The 20,909-nt window shown below is 43.1% G+C and overlaps 1 protein-coding gene across 3 annotated transcripts in view; it reads left to right on the top strand.

Annotated features, from left to right (window-relative positions):
• The window catches only part of LOC143027243 (solute carrier family 2, facilitated glucose transporter member 1-like), a 439,287-nt gene extending 418,588 nt beyond the window's left edge, over window positions 1-20,699 (top strand). For all 3 annotated transcript variants that reach the window (XM_076188499.1, XM_076188498.1, XM_076188497.1), the window contains exons 3-9: window positions 8,941-9,039; window positions 13,061-13,212; window positions 14,062-14,302; window positions 14,434-14,605; window positions 14,788-14,975; window positions 15,129-15,548; window positions 15,660-20,699. In XM_076188499.1, the coding sequence (XP_076044614.1) occupies window positions 8,941-9,039; window positions 13,061-13,212; window positions 14,062-14,302; window positions 14,434-14,605; window positions 14,788-14,975; window positions 15,129-15,548; window positions 15,660-15,812 (1,425 nt within the window). In that variant the 3' untranslated portion in view covers window positions 15,813-20,699. The remainder of the gene's footprint in view (window positions 1-8,940; window positions 9,040-13,060; window positions 13,213-14,061; window positions 14,303-14,433; window positions 14,606-14,787; window positions 14,976-15,128; window positions 15,549-15,659) is intronic.
• The last annotated feature ends 210 nt before the right edge of the window (window positions 20,700-20,909 follow it).

The following is a 20,909-nucleotide window of genomic DNA, read 5'->3' as shown; positions in this document are numbered from 1 at the left end:
CATTACCCAAACTGCTGGGCGAAGCATCAGAGGACCTTTCCTTTCGGTTTCAGGCATCTTTCCCTTCAGGAGGAGCGCGCCGCAGCGGCGTGGGAATGCCCACGAGGTTAGAAGCGTCGGAGTCTCAATTCATAACAACAACACTTGATAAGGAGCGCATGACGCAGACTCCAATAAGAACTCTGCATTCACCTTCCTCGAGAAAGTAAAAAAGGTGTGAAACGATGGGCAGGAACTATTGAAACTGAAGAAGAGAAACAAAAATAAAGGTAAAATGAAGCAATGTAGTGGAGAGATTCAAAATACTGGGGGTTGGTTTTGGGGATTTTTTTTATGCTGACGGTCACGTAGCAAGTGGGATGTTGACGAAGGCAATCATGATCACTCACGGCCCGGTAGTCGCAGCTGGAATGATAACGTGTGCCAAGAATTTCCCTTGTTGGTTGGCATGTTTGCGTGCACGTGGGTGCACGTGTGGTATCCCCGAGACAGTACATGTAGAGAAACCTCACCTATGTGTGATAAGACGTGTTTGCAGCGCGGCCTCAAGTGCACAGGAACATCAGTCTATGGGAATGCTGGTAGCGCCGTTTTCAATGAGGGTCATTTGATTGGCACATCAACGTAGGAAATACTGCTTATGGTTGCGTCACCCTGTGCGCGTGCGGAGGAGAGACGCGGCGGGGCTGTGCGGAGGCCGGGGCTCTGACGAAAGTCCTCGGCGGTTTAAGCCACTCTTTACCAAAGGGGAAACGAGGGTAAAGAGAATTCGACCAGTCACATTCGTGTTTCATTCTGAGCATCCTGAGCATCCTGTTGCCCTGTCACACATGTACACAGTTAAACGAGCGAAGGGTCTATACAAAATCTCCAAAATATGTGCTTGGCCTTTCCTTCTAAGAAGCTCCACCCCCTTCCCACGTCAGAGCCCCGCCCCCACCTCTCGTACCTACCGGCACCCTCCTTCTCCTCCCCACCTCCAACCCCCACTCCAGCTAGCTGATGGCACCTTATATATAGCTGGTCAGATCAACTTTGTTTTCAGTTGTGCGAGAGAGCAGAACTTCTCTGTTGTAAATGCGACAGTGACAGCTCAGACGCTTGAGATTGTGGTGTGAATTTTGAATGTTGGTAATTTAAACCGGACGTCAAATACTGCACATTGCTTCGGTCATCCAATAATACGAAAAGGATTTGAAGATGATCATTAATCTCGTGAGTAACAGGTTACATTTTGTTTATCTATTATTCTTTTCGTCGCGGATATCGACAAGTGCAAGAACGGATATTTGATGTGTGCGAATAGTAAATCTTGAGAAACCGCGGGCTTTGTAAAGAAAGCGCCTCACCTGGCCGCTGCTCTCGGTTGGACTTCTCGACCGACAACCATGGTCGACGCACCCGGCCGTTGTTGCTCCCGCCAAAGCAGAGTTGTTGACATTTGACACTGGCTCCCCTAGGTTCCTTTCTACCTAAGGAACTATCTCTGCTTGACGATGTTGCGGTGCTGCATCATGTCTCTCATGAGGTATCTACCTCCGTTAAGCTCCTCCGGGTCGGTCGCCTCAAAATCAGCTGTTTGTGAAGTGTCTGCTTGCCACATCACCTGTTTTGAGCTGATTTATGAACGTTGGCATCATGATTATTACAAACAGATCCATGGTAACTCACCGAGGTTATAGTGAAGTTAATGTGTAATAACAGTACAGTCAGAAGCTGCTGAACTAAAACTGTTATCCGAAGCAAAGGGAGAGAGTCAGCCTGTGTCTTGTCAATCTCCCGCTTATTTCTTGTGTTGGCATCTGGCGTGTCGTCTAGACACACCTCTCTTGCTATTGGCCGCTTGGAAAAGTTTCTCACACACCCCCATGACCCTGGTGGCGGTTGCCTATGTCGTGTTCTCGGGTTCTATTTCTCAGAAACAAAGTCACTGGGCTCCATTTGTGAAATAAACTATGAGGTTCAGTTTATCGAGACCAGTGCTCGCTTGGAGTGAACAATTTGGCAAAAATCAATACGGACGACCCCACTCCTCCGCTCTTGCTTGCATGCAAACATGAACCCCTACCATGCAGGGTGGTCCTTTTCCCATTTATTCTGACTGCTAAGGCAATCTTCATTTGCAAGGGACATCTCATTTCTCCCTATTTATTCTTTTTCACTCCTTATCATCTAGAGAGAATCGTTTGATTTTTCATTATTACCAACCGCTGAGTGTGTGTGTGTGTGTGTGTGTGTGTTGTCATCGGGATGGTGTCGCCATATCCTGAAGAGGCTGATTTCGTCAACCGAATATCGGTCATCAAATTGGCTAAATTTGAAAAGCAGCCAACGAGCCAGCCAGCCATAAGCTTTCCACTTCTTTTTCACAAAGTATCACCCCTTCCTACCATCAACTTGGCCGATCATTGTTCCTGAACTATGAGTACAGTTGACTGTCCCTGTGTTGTTCTTAATTCCCATTTTGATTTATCTTTGATTCACCTATTATCTATTTTTATTACCTATCTATTATCTATTGTCTATTATCTATTCACTTATCTATTTATCCGCCTTTTATCTATTTCTAAATCATTGTATCAACCCATCAAATTGAAGTAGACACTCAAATGACTTAACTAAAACATACATTGATATACTGTACATATTGTACATATACGTACACGCGTACATGCATATGTGCGCTTTTGTGTAGTTGAAATATGACCGAATAACAAAACTAGGGTTTATTGCTGAAGCTATGAAATCCTTCTGTATTCCTTTTTGGTTCAGAGCTGAAGAGGAATCCAGAATTCGGAAGCTTATCAAGTAAAGTCTTGCAATGCAGCCATATTTCCACGTGGAAGCGTGTGTGTGTGTGTATTCATTTGTTTTCCACCATCCAAATAGTTTACACATATTAGGTGTGTATGTGTGTAAGAGGTTGTCTCTTATCCATGTTTTGTTGAAAGTGATAGCTAGATATGAGTCTACTGTTTTCTTTAACGTATTTTCTATATTTATATATATCGCTATTTTGGTTTTCTTGTGTTTACATTGTTTGTTTATCTATGGCCTCTGCTCACAATTTGATCCTCATTAGGAAAGGTCACCCATTCAGTGCCCGCACAAAAGATATAAACATCACATTCAAAGAAGAAAGTACTACTAAAGAAAGGTTTAGACCCGAAATAGCAATCTAGTAGAATAGAAAATACTAGCTTTAACAAAATTATAAAACTTCTTTCAAAAGAGAATGACATTTACCAAGGCATAGGGAAAACACTTTAGAAATTTTATTAACGGATAACTCGCTATTAGTTTCAAAATGAACAAGAGATTGGATCCGACACCGCGCCCAATCTCAACTCTTGACGAAATCACTTTTAGGATCGGAGTGTCTAGCCTCCATAAGATGGGTGAGGGTATTTGAGTGCACACGCACGCACACACACACACACACATACATACATACATACATACACGCATACACACACACAATTCGTGCTTTTTGCAACCGGAAGGTTGGACATCCTACCACGACGCGGCATCTTCGCCATCGCCAACTCGATGGGATGTCGCCATGTCTGTACCCAATAAAAGTGCGGTTACTTTATAGGTGAATAATCTCCCCTGTTTTAGTTTAACCCTTTCGTTAGACTGGTTGCATCTCTTAGCCGAATAAAATCCCCTGGCGGAAACTAGAATAAATGAATCGAGAACAGGAGTGAAAGGGTCCATATCCGAATTGGTTATCAAAGAAAACGGTGATCATCCATAATGGCGGTTGTCTTCCAACGAACGACGTGGCGATTCCAGATTTTATACCTATCTGCATGGCAGTAGATTAAGACAGATATTAGTACAGGCTTGAGGGTACCCCCAAACACACATTCTTTAACGAGATTTGTTATGATAATAATTGATTATTGGTCAAGAATTTATATTGTCATTCACATTCCAGAGAATTTCGCACAGAACTTGGCATTCGATTTTTTAACCACGGGTTACACTGAACTGTATAAGGGCACCTTATACGAGTACATTCATAAGGCTCAGAATCACGGCCTAACAAGAGGTATCTACAGCCTTAAGTCACAGGGCATATATGTTCGGATTACGTGATAGATGATCAGTATAGAGATGCCGAAAGTAGCTCATTGCTGTGATGATAAGAAACTTCATTCAGTATGCGACTGTTATTATCGTATCGTCTTTCTCGGGTTCTCAGTGCTTGCAAATGCAATTTGATTAATGTATTTCGTATATAAATCATTAACGAATGCAACAGGTTTTCATTCCCTCCTCTAATTAGATCTACCAATATAATCGATAATTACAATTCACCAAGAAGCTAAGGAGGGTGGGGTGAATCCGCGCGACGTGGTCGGTGTCGTGCGCTTCGATTCATCACTGCTGAGTTTGCATGTGTTGCACTGCTGACTAACCCAAGACATGCAAGCCCGAACGCACACATGTCACTGCCCTAACTTGATCATATTCTATGCATACCAGTGCTCGCAGATACTCGGTCACAAATTCACAACCATTTCGGCACCAGTGTGTTCAGGACCCTGTATTGATCCAGGGATGTTTGCGATAGTCTGCCAAGATTATGAGGAATGGCCCACTAACTCTTGCTCAAGTATAGAGAATGGTTGTGTCATAACCAAAATAATCGTAATCAAATGAGAACGATAATATTAAGAAACAAGGTTAGACTTCAAGAAATTATCTTACCCTTTTGGGTTCGGATACTACAGCGAATTAATGTACACATTTTATATAGATTCAAGCTCGATACGCAAATGGAAATATATGAGTATGCGAACGAGTGTTTACACGCACTTAATCTCACTAACATGATGATGCATATTTTGATTAGTGTGCCGCCTGCAGCTAGACGATTTCATTCATCTGGGGAGTGGCACTGCGGGCTAAAGGACTCTCGGCACCCGAATAAAATTAGCTGCCATTGGACAAAATTTATGAGATCTGGCATCCCACCTTTCTTGTGCAATGTCACGCATTTGACGGGATGCCCACTTCCCCAGACAAGGACGGTGTTTTACACAAACGCAAAGACATCTATTGCTCTGCATCCAAGGAAGACGCACATACCCTTGACCTAATTGAAACCCACTTCGTTCTAAAGCTGCAAACTACTCATTTCTGATTTAAAGGGGGTTGCCGCAGCTGCTCCCTTGCAATCTACCCCTTTCCCTTCTCTCCCTTCTCCCCGCCTGCTTCCGTCCCCTTCCTTGTACCACTCAACTTCTCCAAGCCCTTTGTCTTCCCCATCCTCCCTTTGTGAACGCTTCCTGCAGTTAGGTTTAGTTACTGTCAGCTAAGTTTGTGTAGTCTAGTGGGTGCCATGGATCCCTTGGGGTCTACGGAGTTTCTTTCCCAAGTGGGGTCAGATCGGAAAACTAGTATTTTTTGGATGGAGAACGATATAACTTGGTGTTGAGGCTGTCTCTATGAGGCTAAAGAACAGCAATACATAAGTACGGGATACATGAGGAAACGGACCGAGAACCCCTGGTACAGACGGTGCCCAAGCTCGAGGGCGAAACGGTTGGTCTGCGCCAGAAGTCGCCAGGCCTTCACGGTGCCAGACCTGATCTGGGGTTGGCAAAGCAGGCAGCCAACACAAGTCGAGCTGCTCCTCCTGTCAGAGGGCGCCTGCCTAGTGTCCGAAATGTCGCCACTGCGGTGGGCTCGCCAAGAAATATGACATTAAAGTTTCTCTCCTCCCGTACCACTGACCGCTCGCCATTTTCACCGTTCGTGACTTTTCTTGTCATATTTTTGCTATTTTATTTCCTACTCTTTCGTTACAATAACATGTATCCACATCTTTATGCCACCTCCTTCTTTTTTTTTAACTCTTCCTGACACAGTGAACGATTGTTTCTTAGCTGGACCACAAAAGAAACAAGGCTCTGAGGCTTGGTGGCTGGCAAAGGGGATGGAACCATCAACCACGGGCACAGCGGTGGGTGTCCTCGTAACGCACCTGTAGGTAGTCACCCTCAACAGCTGCTCTCACACCTGTGCTTCGTTCATTCCCACGCAATCGTCAGCATTGATCGCGCAGGCCGCCCGCGGTATTTGGCGAAATAGTCCGTAGAGAAGCGGGATTGAGCGTTGTAGTCTTAAAGGGATACGTGTATGTGTGCTGTTCATGACTGCGTGGATGTATTCGTGGAGCATGACTGGGTGTGAGGCAGGAAAGAGGGAGGGGGTGTCCTGTATATATGAATATGAACGTATATGAATGTATCTGAGAAGGTGCATATGTACGTGACGGGCACCTCAGAAGACTCTCTTAGCTACTTTGCGTCACAGAAGCAGACGTCACTGGCCTCGTGGACGGCCTTCGCCCACGGGCGCGCCAGGCCTCCCCCCCCCCCTCTTCCCCCCTTCCCTATCCATCTTCCTCCCATCCCGTCCTCTTCTCACCTTATCTCTCCCCAACCTGTATTTCATTCCCTCCAACTCCACGTTTATTCTGTATCATACTTATTAGTCTTCCTTCTTCTGCTACCCCCGACATTTCTGTGTTCGTTTTTCCCCAGCCTCCTTCCCTACTTCTGCATCATCCCTTTCCACCACAGCTTCTCTTATTATCCTCCTCCTCCTCACCCTCCTCACCCTCCTCCTCCTCCTACTCACCCTCCTCCTCACGGAGAAATGCCTCCTCCTCACCCTCCTCTTCCTAAGCTTCATCATTATCTTATTCCCACACCCTGCCTCGCATAGCTAGAATCCCATCCGAAGGACAACATGGCAGCACCTAGACTTAGAAACCGTCCGCAGACTAACTTAACTCATCCTAACTTTCCAGTCCCCTTCCTTAATTTTCTTTTCTTTTCTTTTGAGTGTCTTTCTCTTTTTTCACACTGTGCATTCTATATCCTCTGGTTTCACTCCCTCTTTTCCGCCTGATCCTCTTTTGTTTATTCCTCTCCTTTGTTTCTCTGTTCTTCCTTGTCCTCATTCGTGCGACGACGGTCAGTTGCCGGCCTAGCCCAGCAACCGCATCTCGAATGACGGATCCTCATACCTCTCCTCTTCACCACCTTCGTGCGGTATGGCACGAGGGTTAGTGTCACAAGGTTGGCCCTCCTGGCGCCACCTCCGTGTCACCTATTTTTAAACACTTGGCACCCAACTAAGCAGAAGATAAAACCAGCAAACGTTAGTACTCTGCTAACTGTATTTGTGTCCCAGTCGCCAGATGTTCTTTATTTGTTTGATAATATTGAGAAATAATTGGAGATATTAAGGAACTTGAAATGCAAGTTACTTTGTCAAATACCATATCCATTAGCAGTTCTCCTTAACCGTTGGTTTGAGAAATGTTTCTTACGTAAAAGAAATAGTCGTTGAACCTAACTGTCACTGTCGATCTGTTATGACGTCATGTCGTTTTACGTACGTCTCGTGGTGTCAATATGACGCTGAGAACATTCTTTCTACATTTTACCCGGTAGATATTTAACACGTGGTGAATTATGCAGTGATTATAACCCCTTATTTACATATTACAAACAGCTCCCTGTGCTGGTATATTTTGGGAGAGGATTGCGGTATGTTCTGACACACATAAAAACAAAAATGCCTTTGTGAATGCATTCCAAAGAGTAGGTAGGCCAACATGACGTCCAGCTATATGCTATGGAATCAGGCGCTATACTAAAAATCGTTCATTTTTACACTACTCAGCAATAGAGCATACTGTGTAGGTGCCCAAGTTAAGCTTCGCACCAAGAGAAATATTCTTAGCTACTTGCTTCTGGAATGTTCAGGGAGACAGAGAAGCAAGACTTACCATGAGAACTTGATGCGTGTGGCCAGTTATTCCAAGGAGAACCACTCGGCTTGACGGCCTCCTGGCACTTTTGTATCCACCCTCATCCGCCCTCATCCCTTCGGTAATTTCCCCTTCCCCATCCTTCTCTAGTAACTAACTTTATTATCCCTCCCCTGTCCCCATTCTCACCCCATACGTAGTGTCATATTCCCTATGTTTTTCTAAATTCATGATCCATCCCCGAATCAACATATGTCGTGTGATCGATGATTAAGATCCTTCTCGAGATCCCTACGTCCCCTTGGAGCGCACTTGAACGAAACCGGTTTGGTTCCCGATTCTGTAGAAATGCTAAAGTGGTTAGTGCGTTCCTCAAACTGTTACAGCTCCTGACACTAACATCTCAAGTTTGGCACCGTGTAGAAGGTGAAGTCTTCGTTCTACATACGTTTTTGGTCTACATATTTTTCTAGATCACGCGCGCATGTGTCAATGAAGGGGACGGGGGTGGGGTGAGCAGCACTGTGTGCTTGTGTGCACGCGCACTCGCTCGTGGGTGGACGCAGTCTGAAGAAGCGGGAAGATTGAACAAGGAAAGAAATTTCCCAACTGCCGTTTTTGTAAGCAGCAGAAAAATTTTCCCACCAAGATTATGATCCTGTAAAGGATTTTCCTGTGGATTCCAACTAATCTCAAAGATTTTTTCTCTTTCCTACTTTAGGCTTGAATATTAAAACGTATTGCTTGTTTGATAATTCGTACTGTTGATCCCTCTTGTTTTAGAAACAAAATAATTCCCCAGATTTTTTTTTACTTTTAGTGTTATAGGCTAAAATACGATTATTTATAACCTGATTATTGCCTCCAGTATATTTTTGTATTCCATTTCTAAAAAGAAATTCTCAGCAAAAACAAAACTCAAGATTCTGTCATCATACACGGATCTCAAACAGTCATATCAAAAAACGTCTTCACGAAAAAAAATCAACAATATAGATAAATAAATCCTACATTACATCTTAATTCCTATTTCCGTGTTGTTCATCTGTACATGCACATTTTGCTGAGGCCTAACACATTATAACAATATGATTAAATGTGAATTGTTGACCACAATCTAACGGTCTATCTTTTTCTTGCAGGGTCTCAACGCCCGTCTCACATTTGCCATCCTAGCTTGCGGGCTTGGATCGGCCTTTCAGCATGGCTACAACTTGGGAGTTATCAACGCCCCTCAAAAGGTAAGTCTCACCCAAAGATCGCCATATTTCCCCATAAGTACAGGATCTACCGTATTCTGTACCGGGTTTTTATCTTTTATTATTCATTTATTAATTTTATTTATTTATTCATTTATTCTTTGTTTTTTAATAGCGACCCAGAAAAATACATAGTTACTTAGGTTATCCATACAAATTCATACTTTCATTTATCAATAAAAGAATTGAATAATCTTATAGAATTCTAGATTACGAAAACGTAACAGGAAATTAAGATTATCGTCTAGTTTCATTTCATTATCATATCATTCATTATTTCTGTAATTGAGAATTAATACCTTAAGTCCTCGTCATACGGTACATATGCGTTCCTGAAAACCTTACTGCAAATTGAAATTACCGTATACCGAACCCATTATAACATGTAATAATAGAATATGGCAGACGTACCTTCTCCCTGCTCTTTCCTCTTCAAAATATTTAGCGGATACCGTATCTGTGACTTTTTCTTACCGTTAATAGAATCGAGGGTAGTAATTACCAAATACCGTAAGTTTGAATTTGCCGGATAAATAATTACCGTTTAAGGAGGACTCATTGTATTTGGGACTCGAGAGAGAACTAATGCATTGTCCACTCGACAAAATGTATAAATGGTGCAAAGTTAAAATTCAGTGGAATATGAGAATTACGAAGCAACTAGTCAAGAGCATAAAGGTAGCGGCACACCAGGCTAGCATGCCACTTGATTCTGCTACTTCGTTTGAATAGAAACGACTTCGTTCACAATATTCAAGACTTCGGTAAGAACATCTCAACAATGTGTCTAACATTCGTACAGGTTTAGCTTCTCTTAGTTCGTCATTCAGCTTCTCACTATAATATGACGCAAGAGTAATTTGACATTTGGAATTTTGAAAAACAAAAGATCGCAACCGAAGTCGTTTGTACTCAAAACCAAGCAGCATGCTAGCGAGAAAGGCCTAATGTGCCGCCACCTTAGGTGAAGTAAATCTTCGCATTGCTAAGCGTCTCCTGGCGTGAGCGTATTATTATTATTGTTATTATTATTATTATTATTATTATTATTATCATTATTATTATTATTATTATTATTATTATCATTATTATTATCATTATTATTATCATTATTATTATTATTATTATTATTATTATTATTATTATTATCATTATTGTTATTACTATTATCATTATTATTATCATTATCATTATTATTATTATTATTATTATTATTATTATTATTATTATTATTATTATTATTATTATTATTATTATTATTATTATTATCATTATTGTTATTACTATTATCATTAATTGTTATCATTATTTCGTTTGAGGAGGAAAATCTTTTAAAAATAACAATTCAAAGACGATGTATAAGAAGTGTGGGTCAGTGCGCGTCCTTGGCCGTATAGGCTGTTATTCAGGTTTGGCTACCATCAAAGTCACCGTTAATTTCAAATCTATAAATAACCGTTGCTATGCAGCCTTCTTTGATGCGCAGTTTAAACTATTGCTGTTGTTGTTGTTTATGTTTGTTTGTTTTGTTTTTGTTGATGAAAATCCACTTGCTCACCTTGCATTGTAGCTGATGAGAGGACGTCAAAACAACATCGTAGCAAAGTAGATGTAGATATGTTTATTTGCTATGCAGTGACAATATTCAGACATCTGCTGGAGGAAAATTATTTTCCTCCAGCATACTGGATTTCTTCCCGAAAGCTGCGGGTTGTAAATCTGCTCCAACAATCGGAGGAAAAATAGTTCAGTGCGATAACGCCTTTAGGGTTGATGTGTGATAGCTCCCTTGCGAATCGACTATTTTCTCTTCAGTTTTGTCGAGTAGTTCATCTTCCCATGGTGTTAATATGTATTTATTTAATTAATTGTTCATTCATGTATTTATTCATTATTTTTGCCGTGTATTTACTCCTTATGCGATTGACCCATACAAAAGATTTTTTTCTCATAAAATGTCCTGTTGATTTGACAGGCAGTGGCAAAGATAAAATTTAAAAGTTATCAAGAAAGTTCATGGTCAAAAGTGAAGTGTGTAAAATGCCTTGCGTGACTTTCTTTTATCTTTTTTCACCGTGGACAATGAAGTATTCGTGTTTGATATAATTGCCTTGGCATTACACAGTTATTTTGACGTCATGTAGTAATGGCTATTATATTGAATACAGGGTCGGCCTATGAACATTTAGATGCAATTGAAAAAATGCCCTGACACACCAAGTACCGTCACGGGAGCGTTATGAACACAAGTTAAGAATCCACCCAAGCATTTTAGAGTTCTGGTTTTCTCACATCGTCACGAGCATAGATAGATTTGGGTCGGAAAGAAACAGGCTCGCTCGTTGGTAAGGCTTCTTCAACCTGCATGTTCTTAATTCTCGTCCGTGACTCGAAACGAGTTTCTTTCCATTTTGACATATCGCCACGATCATAGATATTTCTCGCATGTAAGGCTCGTTTCACACGTATCGACTTTTTGCCGTGCACCGTTCCCGACACGATATCGTGCTCTCAAATAACCATGGGTACCCCATTAACGCTTTCGCACGTGCTCAAGGTCGTTACTTGTGAAAACGCCCATAGACACCCATGGTTATTTGAGAGCACGGCGTCGTGTCGTGGACGACGCACGGCGAAAAGTCGTTACATGTGAAAGGAGCCTTAGATATTCGTTGGGTTCCCGCTGTGTTGTAACACCTTTGTCTTAATTCCACAGGTTTCCCAGTGTTTGTTTTTTTCGTGTTTGTTATTGTTGCGTTTTCTTGTTTTCTTCTTCTTCTTCGTCCTTTTCTTCTTCTTCTTCTTCTTCTTCTTCATCTTTTCTTTTTCTTCTTCTTCTTCCTCTTCTTCTTCTTCTTCTTCTTCTTCCTATTCTTCATCTTCTTCTTCTTCATCTTCTTCTTCGTCTTCTTCTTCGTCGTCCTCTTCCTCTTCAGGCTCACTTATGTTTACAGCTATCGTTCTTCTAAACGTCCTTTTGTCACTTTTCGTTTCTTCGTCCTTTCGCCGTCCGTCCGTCGTGGACAAAACACGACGCCATGCCTCCACATAACTGCTATTGGTATCGGGATCGCATTCGCACGTATCGGTTACGGCAAACCGCCGTGGACATCACGACGTCGTTCTCAATCCGACACGACGTCGGGTCGTCTAAAATATGAAAAGTAGGCCTACATGGTAATCCATTAGCGTGTCGTGTCGTCCATGACGCAACGGAGAAAGGTCGATGCGTTTGAAAGTTGTCTATCATCCGTCAAGCTTTATTTGTCCCTGACCTGAGACGCACTGGCCTACTGTCGAGAAGAAGCCCCTTGAGTCCTGAAGCCCACCAGCAGAAGCCCATTCACCCCCTCCCCCCCCGTGTGTGTGTGTGTGTGAGTGTGTTTGTGTGGGTGTGTGTGTGCGCGTGCGTGCGTGTGTGTGTGTGTGTGTGTGTGAGAGAGAGAGAGAGAGAGCCAGGCTGGTAAGATGTCACAACAATAGTAACGATCAATTTGCAAAGGTCACAACAATGATCACTGATCGACATCTATCTAAAACAGTTTAATTTTCTTTCGCAGTGCAGGGGACATAAAATTTTGAAAGGATAAGTTTAAACGGAGTGGGAAATATATAAGTCAGACGGCGAAAGAAAATTATCTTATTTTTTTCTGCATCCGACTTTGTTATGGACCGCAAGGTCTCTAATCGTAATTCATTTTGATATACACGAAGAGGAAAACGGGTGTGTAGGGGAAATATGAATGTCAAACATACCAGGCAGGAAAATATTAAGCCAAATATGATGAATGTACATATTGCAGAAAATGCATTTCATTATATCATTTCATATATGCCTCGTGTGGCCATTCTGTTGTTGTTCTTATACCATAAAATATATGCATAGTATAATATTTTTGTGAATGTGTGTTTTTTATACATCTGCATGTGCCTCCATATCATAATTATCGGCACAATCAAGTTTTCCACAATCATTTACCACCGTTGTCCTTCTTGCCCACAGTTGATAGAAACATGGATTCAAGACCTGAGCCAGAATCGAACTGGCACCGAGATGAGCGACGCACGCGCCACCCTCGTCTTCTCGTGGATCGTCTCCATCTACTGCGTGGGCGGCATGATCGGCGGATCCCTCACCGGGTACTTCTCGCAGAGGTCAGTCTCAGGACATCGCGTGGGACGAGTGGGAGAAGGAGGAGTGGCAGGCTGGGGTGTGAGGAGGAGACAGGAGGAGGGGCAGGCTGGGTTAAGAGGAGGAGACAGGAGGAGTGACAGGCTGGGGTGGGAGGAGGAGACAGGAGGAGGGGCAGGCTGGAGTGGAAGGAGGGGACAGGAGGGGCAGGCTGGAGTAGGAGGAGGAGACAGGAGGAGTGACAGGCTGGGGTGGAAGGAGGAGACAGGAAGAGTGACAGGCTGGGGGTGGGAGGAGGAGACAGGAAGAGTGACAGGCTGGGGGTGGGAGGAGGAGACAGGAAGAGTGACAGGCTGGGGGTGGGAGGAGGAGACAGGAAGAGTGACAGGCTGGGGGTGGGAGGAGGAGACAGGAGGAGGGGCAGGCTGGGGTGGGAGGAGGACACAGAAGGGGCAGGCTGGAGTGGAAGAAGGAGATAGGAGGGGCAGGCTGGGGTGCGAGAAGGAGGAGGGACAAGCTGGGATGGGAATGGCAGAGTGAGGATTAAGTATGGCATAAACCCTTGGTGGTGGTGGAGCCTGTATGGGCTTCAGGTGGTAATTGTCCCATATTACCCCTCCCCCCCAAAAAAAAAAAATCCAGTAAGAGTCGTCCTTTCCCTGGGCGCCCTTCCAGACAGCCCTGATCTCCCCCCCCCCCACTCACCCTTAAGCCGCCCTGGAAAAGTATAACGGTTCTTTCTAATTCTGTTACCTATGAACCTGTTGATATATTTTCCCCAAGATTTTTTTTTTTTTCATTTTTGCATAGACATTAATGTCACATATAGGTTGTTTGCATCTGGTTTATATGTTCCCTTTTCATATCTACAGGTTCGGTCGAAAGGGCGGCTTGCTCATCAACAACGTCTTCGCCATCATCGCTGCCATTCTCTTCGGATTCTGTAAATTGGGAGATTCCTGGGAGATGGCTCTGATCGGACGCTTCGTCATTGGCATCAACAACGGCCTCAACGCAGGCCTGGCCCCGATGTACCTTTCTGAGATCGCCCCCACCAGCCTCCGAGGAGCTATCGGTACTGTGTACCAGCTAGTCGTCACCATCTCTATTCTGGTACGTAATGGGAAAGGTGGTCACCTTAAGAAAAATTTCAATGTTATGATTGGTGCTCATTCTATGTGTTTCTTGGTCTTTGTTTTTCTTTCTCAGAAAACCTTATAGTATTTGGTGTCTTTTCTTTTTAGGTCGCTCAAATCCTGGGCCTGGAAAACGTCCTGGGCAACGACATGGGATGGCCCATCCTCTTGGCTTTGACAGGAATTCCTGCCCTCTTCCAGCTCGCCACGCTTCCTATTTGCCCCGAGTCGCCTAAGTTCCTCCTTATCAACAAAGAAGAACGCAGTGCTGCTCAACGAGGTGAGATACTGTTCCTGCTTTATAGTTCGAACCACGACATGACCAGTGAAGTGTGTACAGATAATCCGAGTATTTAACGATCATGCAAACACATACACAATCTCTGTTGCTTTGACAACAAAGCAGTTATCTTTACTCGTTCTCCTTCTTTAATGACTGTCTACCTTCGATCACCTTTACAGCTCTCATTTGGCTTCGCAACACCAAGAACGTGTCCGAAGAGATGGAGGAAATGAGCAACGAGGCTGAGGCTGGCAAGTTGGTACCAAAGATTTCTCTTCGCGAAATGTTTGTCAACCCTACCCTCCGTATCCCTCTTGTTATCTCCATGATGATGATGCTTGCCCAGCAGCTCTCAGGAATCAACGCTGTAAGTATCAGGACAAAAATCCTGCTGGATTCCCAGTAGGATACACTCCGCCCGATAGCTCATGCTCCTTTAGTCAGATATTAAGACTGGAATCCATATTATATCCCAGTCGAAACCATCAATAATAACACATCCAACGTTGTGCCCCCACAGGTGATCTTCTTCTCGAACTCCATTTACGAGAGCGCCGGCCTGTCGAAGAGCGAGGCCCTAAATGCCACCATTGCCATGGGAACCATGAACGTGATCATGACCGTCATCTCTTTGGTGTTGGTGGAGAAGGCTGGCCGCAAGACCCTCATGCTCATCGGTCTCTCCGGCATGTTGGTTGACACGCTCCTCCTGACCCTCTGCCTCCTCTTCAAGGACAAGGCCCCCTGGATCGGCTACCTCTCCATCGCCCTTGTCATCCTGTTCGTGGTCATGTTCGCCACTGGACCCGGATCCATCCCTTGGTTCCTTGTCACAGAACTGTTCGCCCAGAATGCCCGACCCACGGCGTCTTCCATCGCCGTGGCAATCAACTGGACCGCAGCCTTCTTCGTTGGTCTCGGCTTCCTGCCCATTGCTAAGGTGAGTCCTAAGAGACCTCTCTATTACTTTCTGTGTTCGATTTGTTCCTAAAGTAACGATCTGCATTTCCCAAGCGGCGATAATAATGTCTACGTTTCCTTCTCTTTCCAGGCTCTCGGTCCGTATGTGTTCCTAATCTTTGTCGGTCTGCTTGGGCTCTTCATCTTGTTCACCATCAAGAAGGTCCCCGAGACGAAAGGGAAGTCCATCGACGAGATCACAGCGCTCTTCAAGCAGCAGGCTTATGGCGCCGACAGAGTCTGAACGTAACAAAGGCTGTGATTTTTTCGAAAATATTTAAGACATTTGATAGCTGTTCAACCACCAAAGTGATACCCGAAGGAAGAAGACGTCTTTCTTCTTTGCCATGGATGTGATGAGTGAGCGGTGACCGTAGCAGAGAGTGGTTGGTTAGATTTGTTTCATCTCGTAGTCAATGAAAGATATCAGTAGATAGACAAGAAAAGAGTTATTCAACAGAAGGAAGAAATCAAGTAGTCTGTGTGCACAACGTTTATCTGAATGTGATGAGCATGGATTCAGCACACCTCCCCTGCCCCGGAAAACATGTCTCATCACATTGATATAGATAAAAGATATAATAATTATATTGCTTGAAATTTGACTAGGAAGATCTAGCTAGTGTTTCTTGCAATGTGGCTAAGACCAAAGCGACTATTGGCCATATTTTCAAACATATCGAGAATGTACTGGCAAGAGGAATGGTCAGACATTATTGTTTATATGACGGCTGTTGCTTGTGCTGTTAGATAGTGCGGCAAGAGCGCATTAAGTCCCTCAGAAAGTTAGCTAGTTAGATTGATGCATAGTAGTAGGCCTTGACGTGAATGTAGGAGCCGAATCTTTGTAAAACATCAGACGCTATATCAGCTGTCGTACCCATCACAGAAAATACAGTTATGTTTTGCGTGTGTATATGTGTGTATGTCAAACGTGCTTTTACAAATCACGTTTGTGTATCGCATGTGTAAATTTGCGCGTTTGCACACACACATACACACACACGTATGTTTGCATTTAAGAGAAGTAGCCGCACATCAAACTTTTGCTGATGCAAATGATAAACATATACGCATTTGCACCATAGGTTCTAAGTTTATCAGACCATACTTGACGCTGGAGCAAAACCAAAAGACGTCCTTGTACCACCAGGAAGGACACAAGTAGGCCTAGAAGTCAAGTCCGAAGGCACAACAGGCTAATGCCTGCCCATCGTGGGGACAAAGATGTGTTTAGATCTTCGTGAGGAACTCACTGTCCAGAACTAAAACTGTTAAAAGAAAGAGGTTTCTGAAATAGCTGGCTCACAAAATCACCGAATAGTCTCGTCAGATGAAAATGGAGGGTGTGGGAATATTGATTTCTTGCTGTCTGATGAGAAGATTGAGTTTCCTAGAGAAGACGGGCATTTTTCTAGAGAGGGAAAGCAAAGTTCGCTGATGCAGGAAGTTGTTCTAGATCTAAGAAACGTTATGTTTGGACATATGTATTAACTTTCGGCCCAGGAGATATCTTTCAAATCATAATGTTAAGTCTTTTGAAGATTGCGAATAGAAGAGGGCGCGAAGCTCATGCTGAAGACTAGCAGTACCGATATAGTCTTGTACCCAAAGAAGAACGAGTGAAGAATTGAGGGGCGGAACAGGTCCCCTCTCCGCTCACATCATCACTTCCGCATCCAGCCAGGCACAATTTGTGTAAGACTGACCAAAGCAGGCGTTTTGGAAGGTGTTTTCCAAAGGTTTCGTATGAAGATAACATAGGTGTGATAGCATATGTACATACTTTTATACATGTATCCATACTACCCCTTGTCTATGTTGCGTTGGTGTAATTTGTCTGTCTTGGGATATGTTGATGTTGTAAATTAAATGTGTTGGCAGCAGGACTGTGTCCACAATAGGACTGATGAATTGTCAGTAGGAAGGAGAATGAGGAGTGTATGGGAAAAGATATGTTGGAAGTGAAATATGTCTATGTTCCCTGAAATACAAGAAAACCATTAAGATCAATTTTATGTTAACAGAATACTCAAGTTACTTATAAATATTATGTATATTTGTTATATTTGACCAGAGATTTATCATGTTAATCTTGTATTTCGAAGGGATTTTAACTCATGTTACTGCATACATAATTGTATATTGATAGTATGATAGATCAACTATTTTATATACATATACATTGCTGTTTAAGTCGTAAATACGCCAGCCAAGAAATGCAAAGAGAAGATGCAAAAGTTTGACCATTATTTAAGGCCTTAGAAAGTCCACAGTGCATGCCAAGCGTCGCTAAGGTGCAGATCTTCTTCGGTTCAAGACTGAGAAGACCCAAATGCACTTCAGAAGGCTTTCAAGTCTTTATCTGATACCAGCACACTTAAATGCACTGTGGCCTTTTCTACTGCTGACGTTTTACTTTAGAGCAGTTGATTAGCATGTTCTACCCAGGCTCTTTCATAGCAGCAACAGCAAGAGGTGGGGACCACACCTCAGCCATACTGGTGGCGTGCCTGTCCCGTCTGACAACGGCCGGGGACCACGACAGTCAACGGACGCCACAGGAGCAGAGCCGTAGGCTGTGATTAGCGTGACCGAGAGAGACTTGCTGGGAAGTTTTGTCTCGTTGGGTTCCCGTATGTTCCGTAGTTCCTGATTTAACTTTTCCAAGTATTACAGTTTCGACATTGTTACCGACATCTGTCATCATCTTCGTTCGCTCATCCGTCTTTTTTTTTTTTTTTCCTTCAACCGTGCACAGCAGAGTCCGTTGACATTTTACCGGAACTCTTTAAGATTTGTTTGCCATGTGGGGTGTGCGCCTTCTAGTCACAGGAGTTGTGTCGTTGAAACCACTCATGTGAACAGGTGATCTCCCTTGCCGTTCGCTATACCTGTAGAGCACAACATCAAGTATATCTGCGAGGCAGTTCTTTCGATCCGTTAGGCGAGGTCTTCGCCTCTTGACTTCGTCCCAAGAGTTCGTCAGGGATTTTCCTCACTCGTGTGCCATCGTCTTATCCATGTCCGCTTTTCTTTCTCGCCATGTGGTGGCCATGGGCAAGATTATAGAGATTAGAGGGTTTCACTCTGTCCTCCACTTGCCACATATACAGTACACTACAAACCGGCAGCAATGGCCTGGTGTCCTATTGGTCCTCACCAATACTATTTTCCGCTGTCTAGCGGAATACACTGCATAGTTCCAAACTGCAGAAGGATATGTGAGGAATACAGCATTGTAGGTGAACACACATACACACACACATACAGTACATACACACACATAAACACACACACACACACGCACACACATATACATATATATACATATATATATGTATATATATATATACATATATATATATATATATATATATATATATATATATATATATATATATATGTGCAGTCGAATTATAAGATGCCCCCCAACTTTTCGAAGTTAGTCAGACGAGTCTCGGCTGTGCAATCACCCCGTCAATAATATGCCGTTCTTTGTTATTTTTATTTTATTCATTCCTACGTATGTAATCTAGTCAGAGCAAATAATTTTCCTTCTCTCCTTTTTTTTTTTATGTGATTACTGGTCCCATCACCTCTGCTCGTGTCGATGTACTGTCTAGCCTTTGCTTCACACTTCAGTCACGGTCGACTTCTTTGGTACAAAATGCCATTGGCCCAAGAGATCGAGGAACATTAAGGAAGACTGCACGAAGCATCTTTTCCAATGCACATCATCACTTGGTACTTCATAAAAATTCCAATCTGATTTTTTTCCGTAAGAGTATATTATAGGCTTAGTAGGCTACCCGCCCCCAACTTTATTGTAAAAGACAAATGCGTCGTCAACGTATTTTAGGTGTTGTGCGACAACTCGGGGACTCTCATACCGAGGATCGTTCAACTTCCCTCCTCCCCCCCCCCCTACTCTTCCCGGACATTCTCCCTTCCTCCTCTTCTCCTCCATCCTCCATCTCTGTCACCACCAACCACGTTGTCCCCTTTCTTCTGCACGACTTTGAAAGAAAAAAATCAAAAACTGAGAAATATTTCTCCTTGTATGGTCGGTGTTGTCTCTTTAAGAAAGTGTCTATATTGGTACATTGATAAGTGACTTCCTGTTCAGAAGATTCTTCGTTTCTTCTTTTTCTGTGCATTGGTTTGTTAACTTTCTTTCGCTGTTGAATCTGTCGACGTTAGTTTTCTGTCTGGCCATTCCCAGGATTTCCTTGGTTAGGTCAAATGACAGTTAACCGCACGTACTCTTTGCCTTTTCCAAACCTCACCCACTTATGTTGAGTTTAGCATCTCCATGCTTCCAATATCCGATACAGAACCACCACACACGGCTGCATAGCAAGCCCACACCTTTTCAATGTCAGCCATTTTGTACGTAACATATTATTTTATCGAATTGATCGAAGAGATTTGTATATACTTTAAACTTTTTGTACATACTCTTTATATATTACTTGATATTTTGTTATCATGTTATGACCAATGCATATATTATATATTGTTCATCGTGATTGCAAATGCTCCCAACTTCATTGTCAATCGAAGTCACTTGTTTGAATATGCGGCAGAGGTTTCCTTCTTCCCCCTCCCCCTGTCTCCTTAGAGAGGAACAGTTGACCTCCCCACCTCCACCTTAGTAGATTCTCTTTCCCCATTTCACGTCCCCACGACCAGTAACTGTCGTGGCCGTTATTTTTTCCTAGTCAGAAACTGTCTTATTTACTTCACTCGTACCAAGTCCCTCCTCAACCTAAACCCCCTTTTCAGGACTTGTTCTCCACACTGCATCGTGTGGATCTCCTAGTCTCTGCACAACACAGCTCGTACTCTGAGTACTCCCCCACCCCTACCCCCAACCCACTCCTCCCCAATCACCCATCCACCTCCACCCCCTACACGCACCTCTGCAATATCAAACAGTTTCGCGTCATTTTCTCTCATACATCACCAATATCATCTATTCACTTATCATTCTAAGTGAAAACAATATTTTTTGATAGTAATGTGTAAATGTTGTAGTAGTTAGGACACAGCAGTGCATATCTTCTACAATATGTGTGTTAACTGTAATGATGTAAGCTATGAAATAAAAAATATATGAATGGTACAATTTTTGTCAAATTAACCCAACTGACTGAATGGAAATAATATTCTGAAGAAAGTATACGATTATATTTACCTAAAAAGTCAGTTGATGACTTCATCATAGTTGCGTTGGCACACTCACCTATCCGAGTGGGGACAACGTAATACAGAAGAAAAATATTACAAAGAAAGAATAAAAATCTACTTAAAAAATTAAGGTCACGTCAGCGATTGA

The sequence above is a fragment of the Oratosquilla oratoria genome, chromosome 7 (genome assembly GCF_046742065.1).
Source record: "Oratosquilla oratoria isolate Oo_2021 chromosome 7, ASM4674206v1, whole genome shotgun sequence".
In the NCBI taxonomy this organism is placed as follows: Eukaryota; Metazoa; Arthropoda; class Malacostraca; order Stomatopoda; family Squillidae; genus Oratosquilla; species Oratosquilla oratoria.
This window is presented reverse-complemented; position numbering and strand designations above follow the sequence as displayed.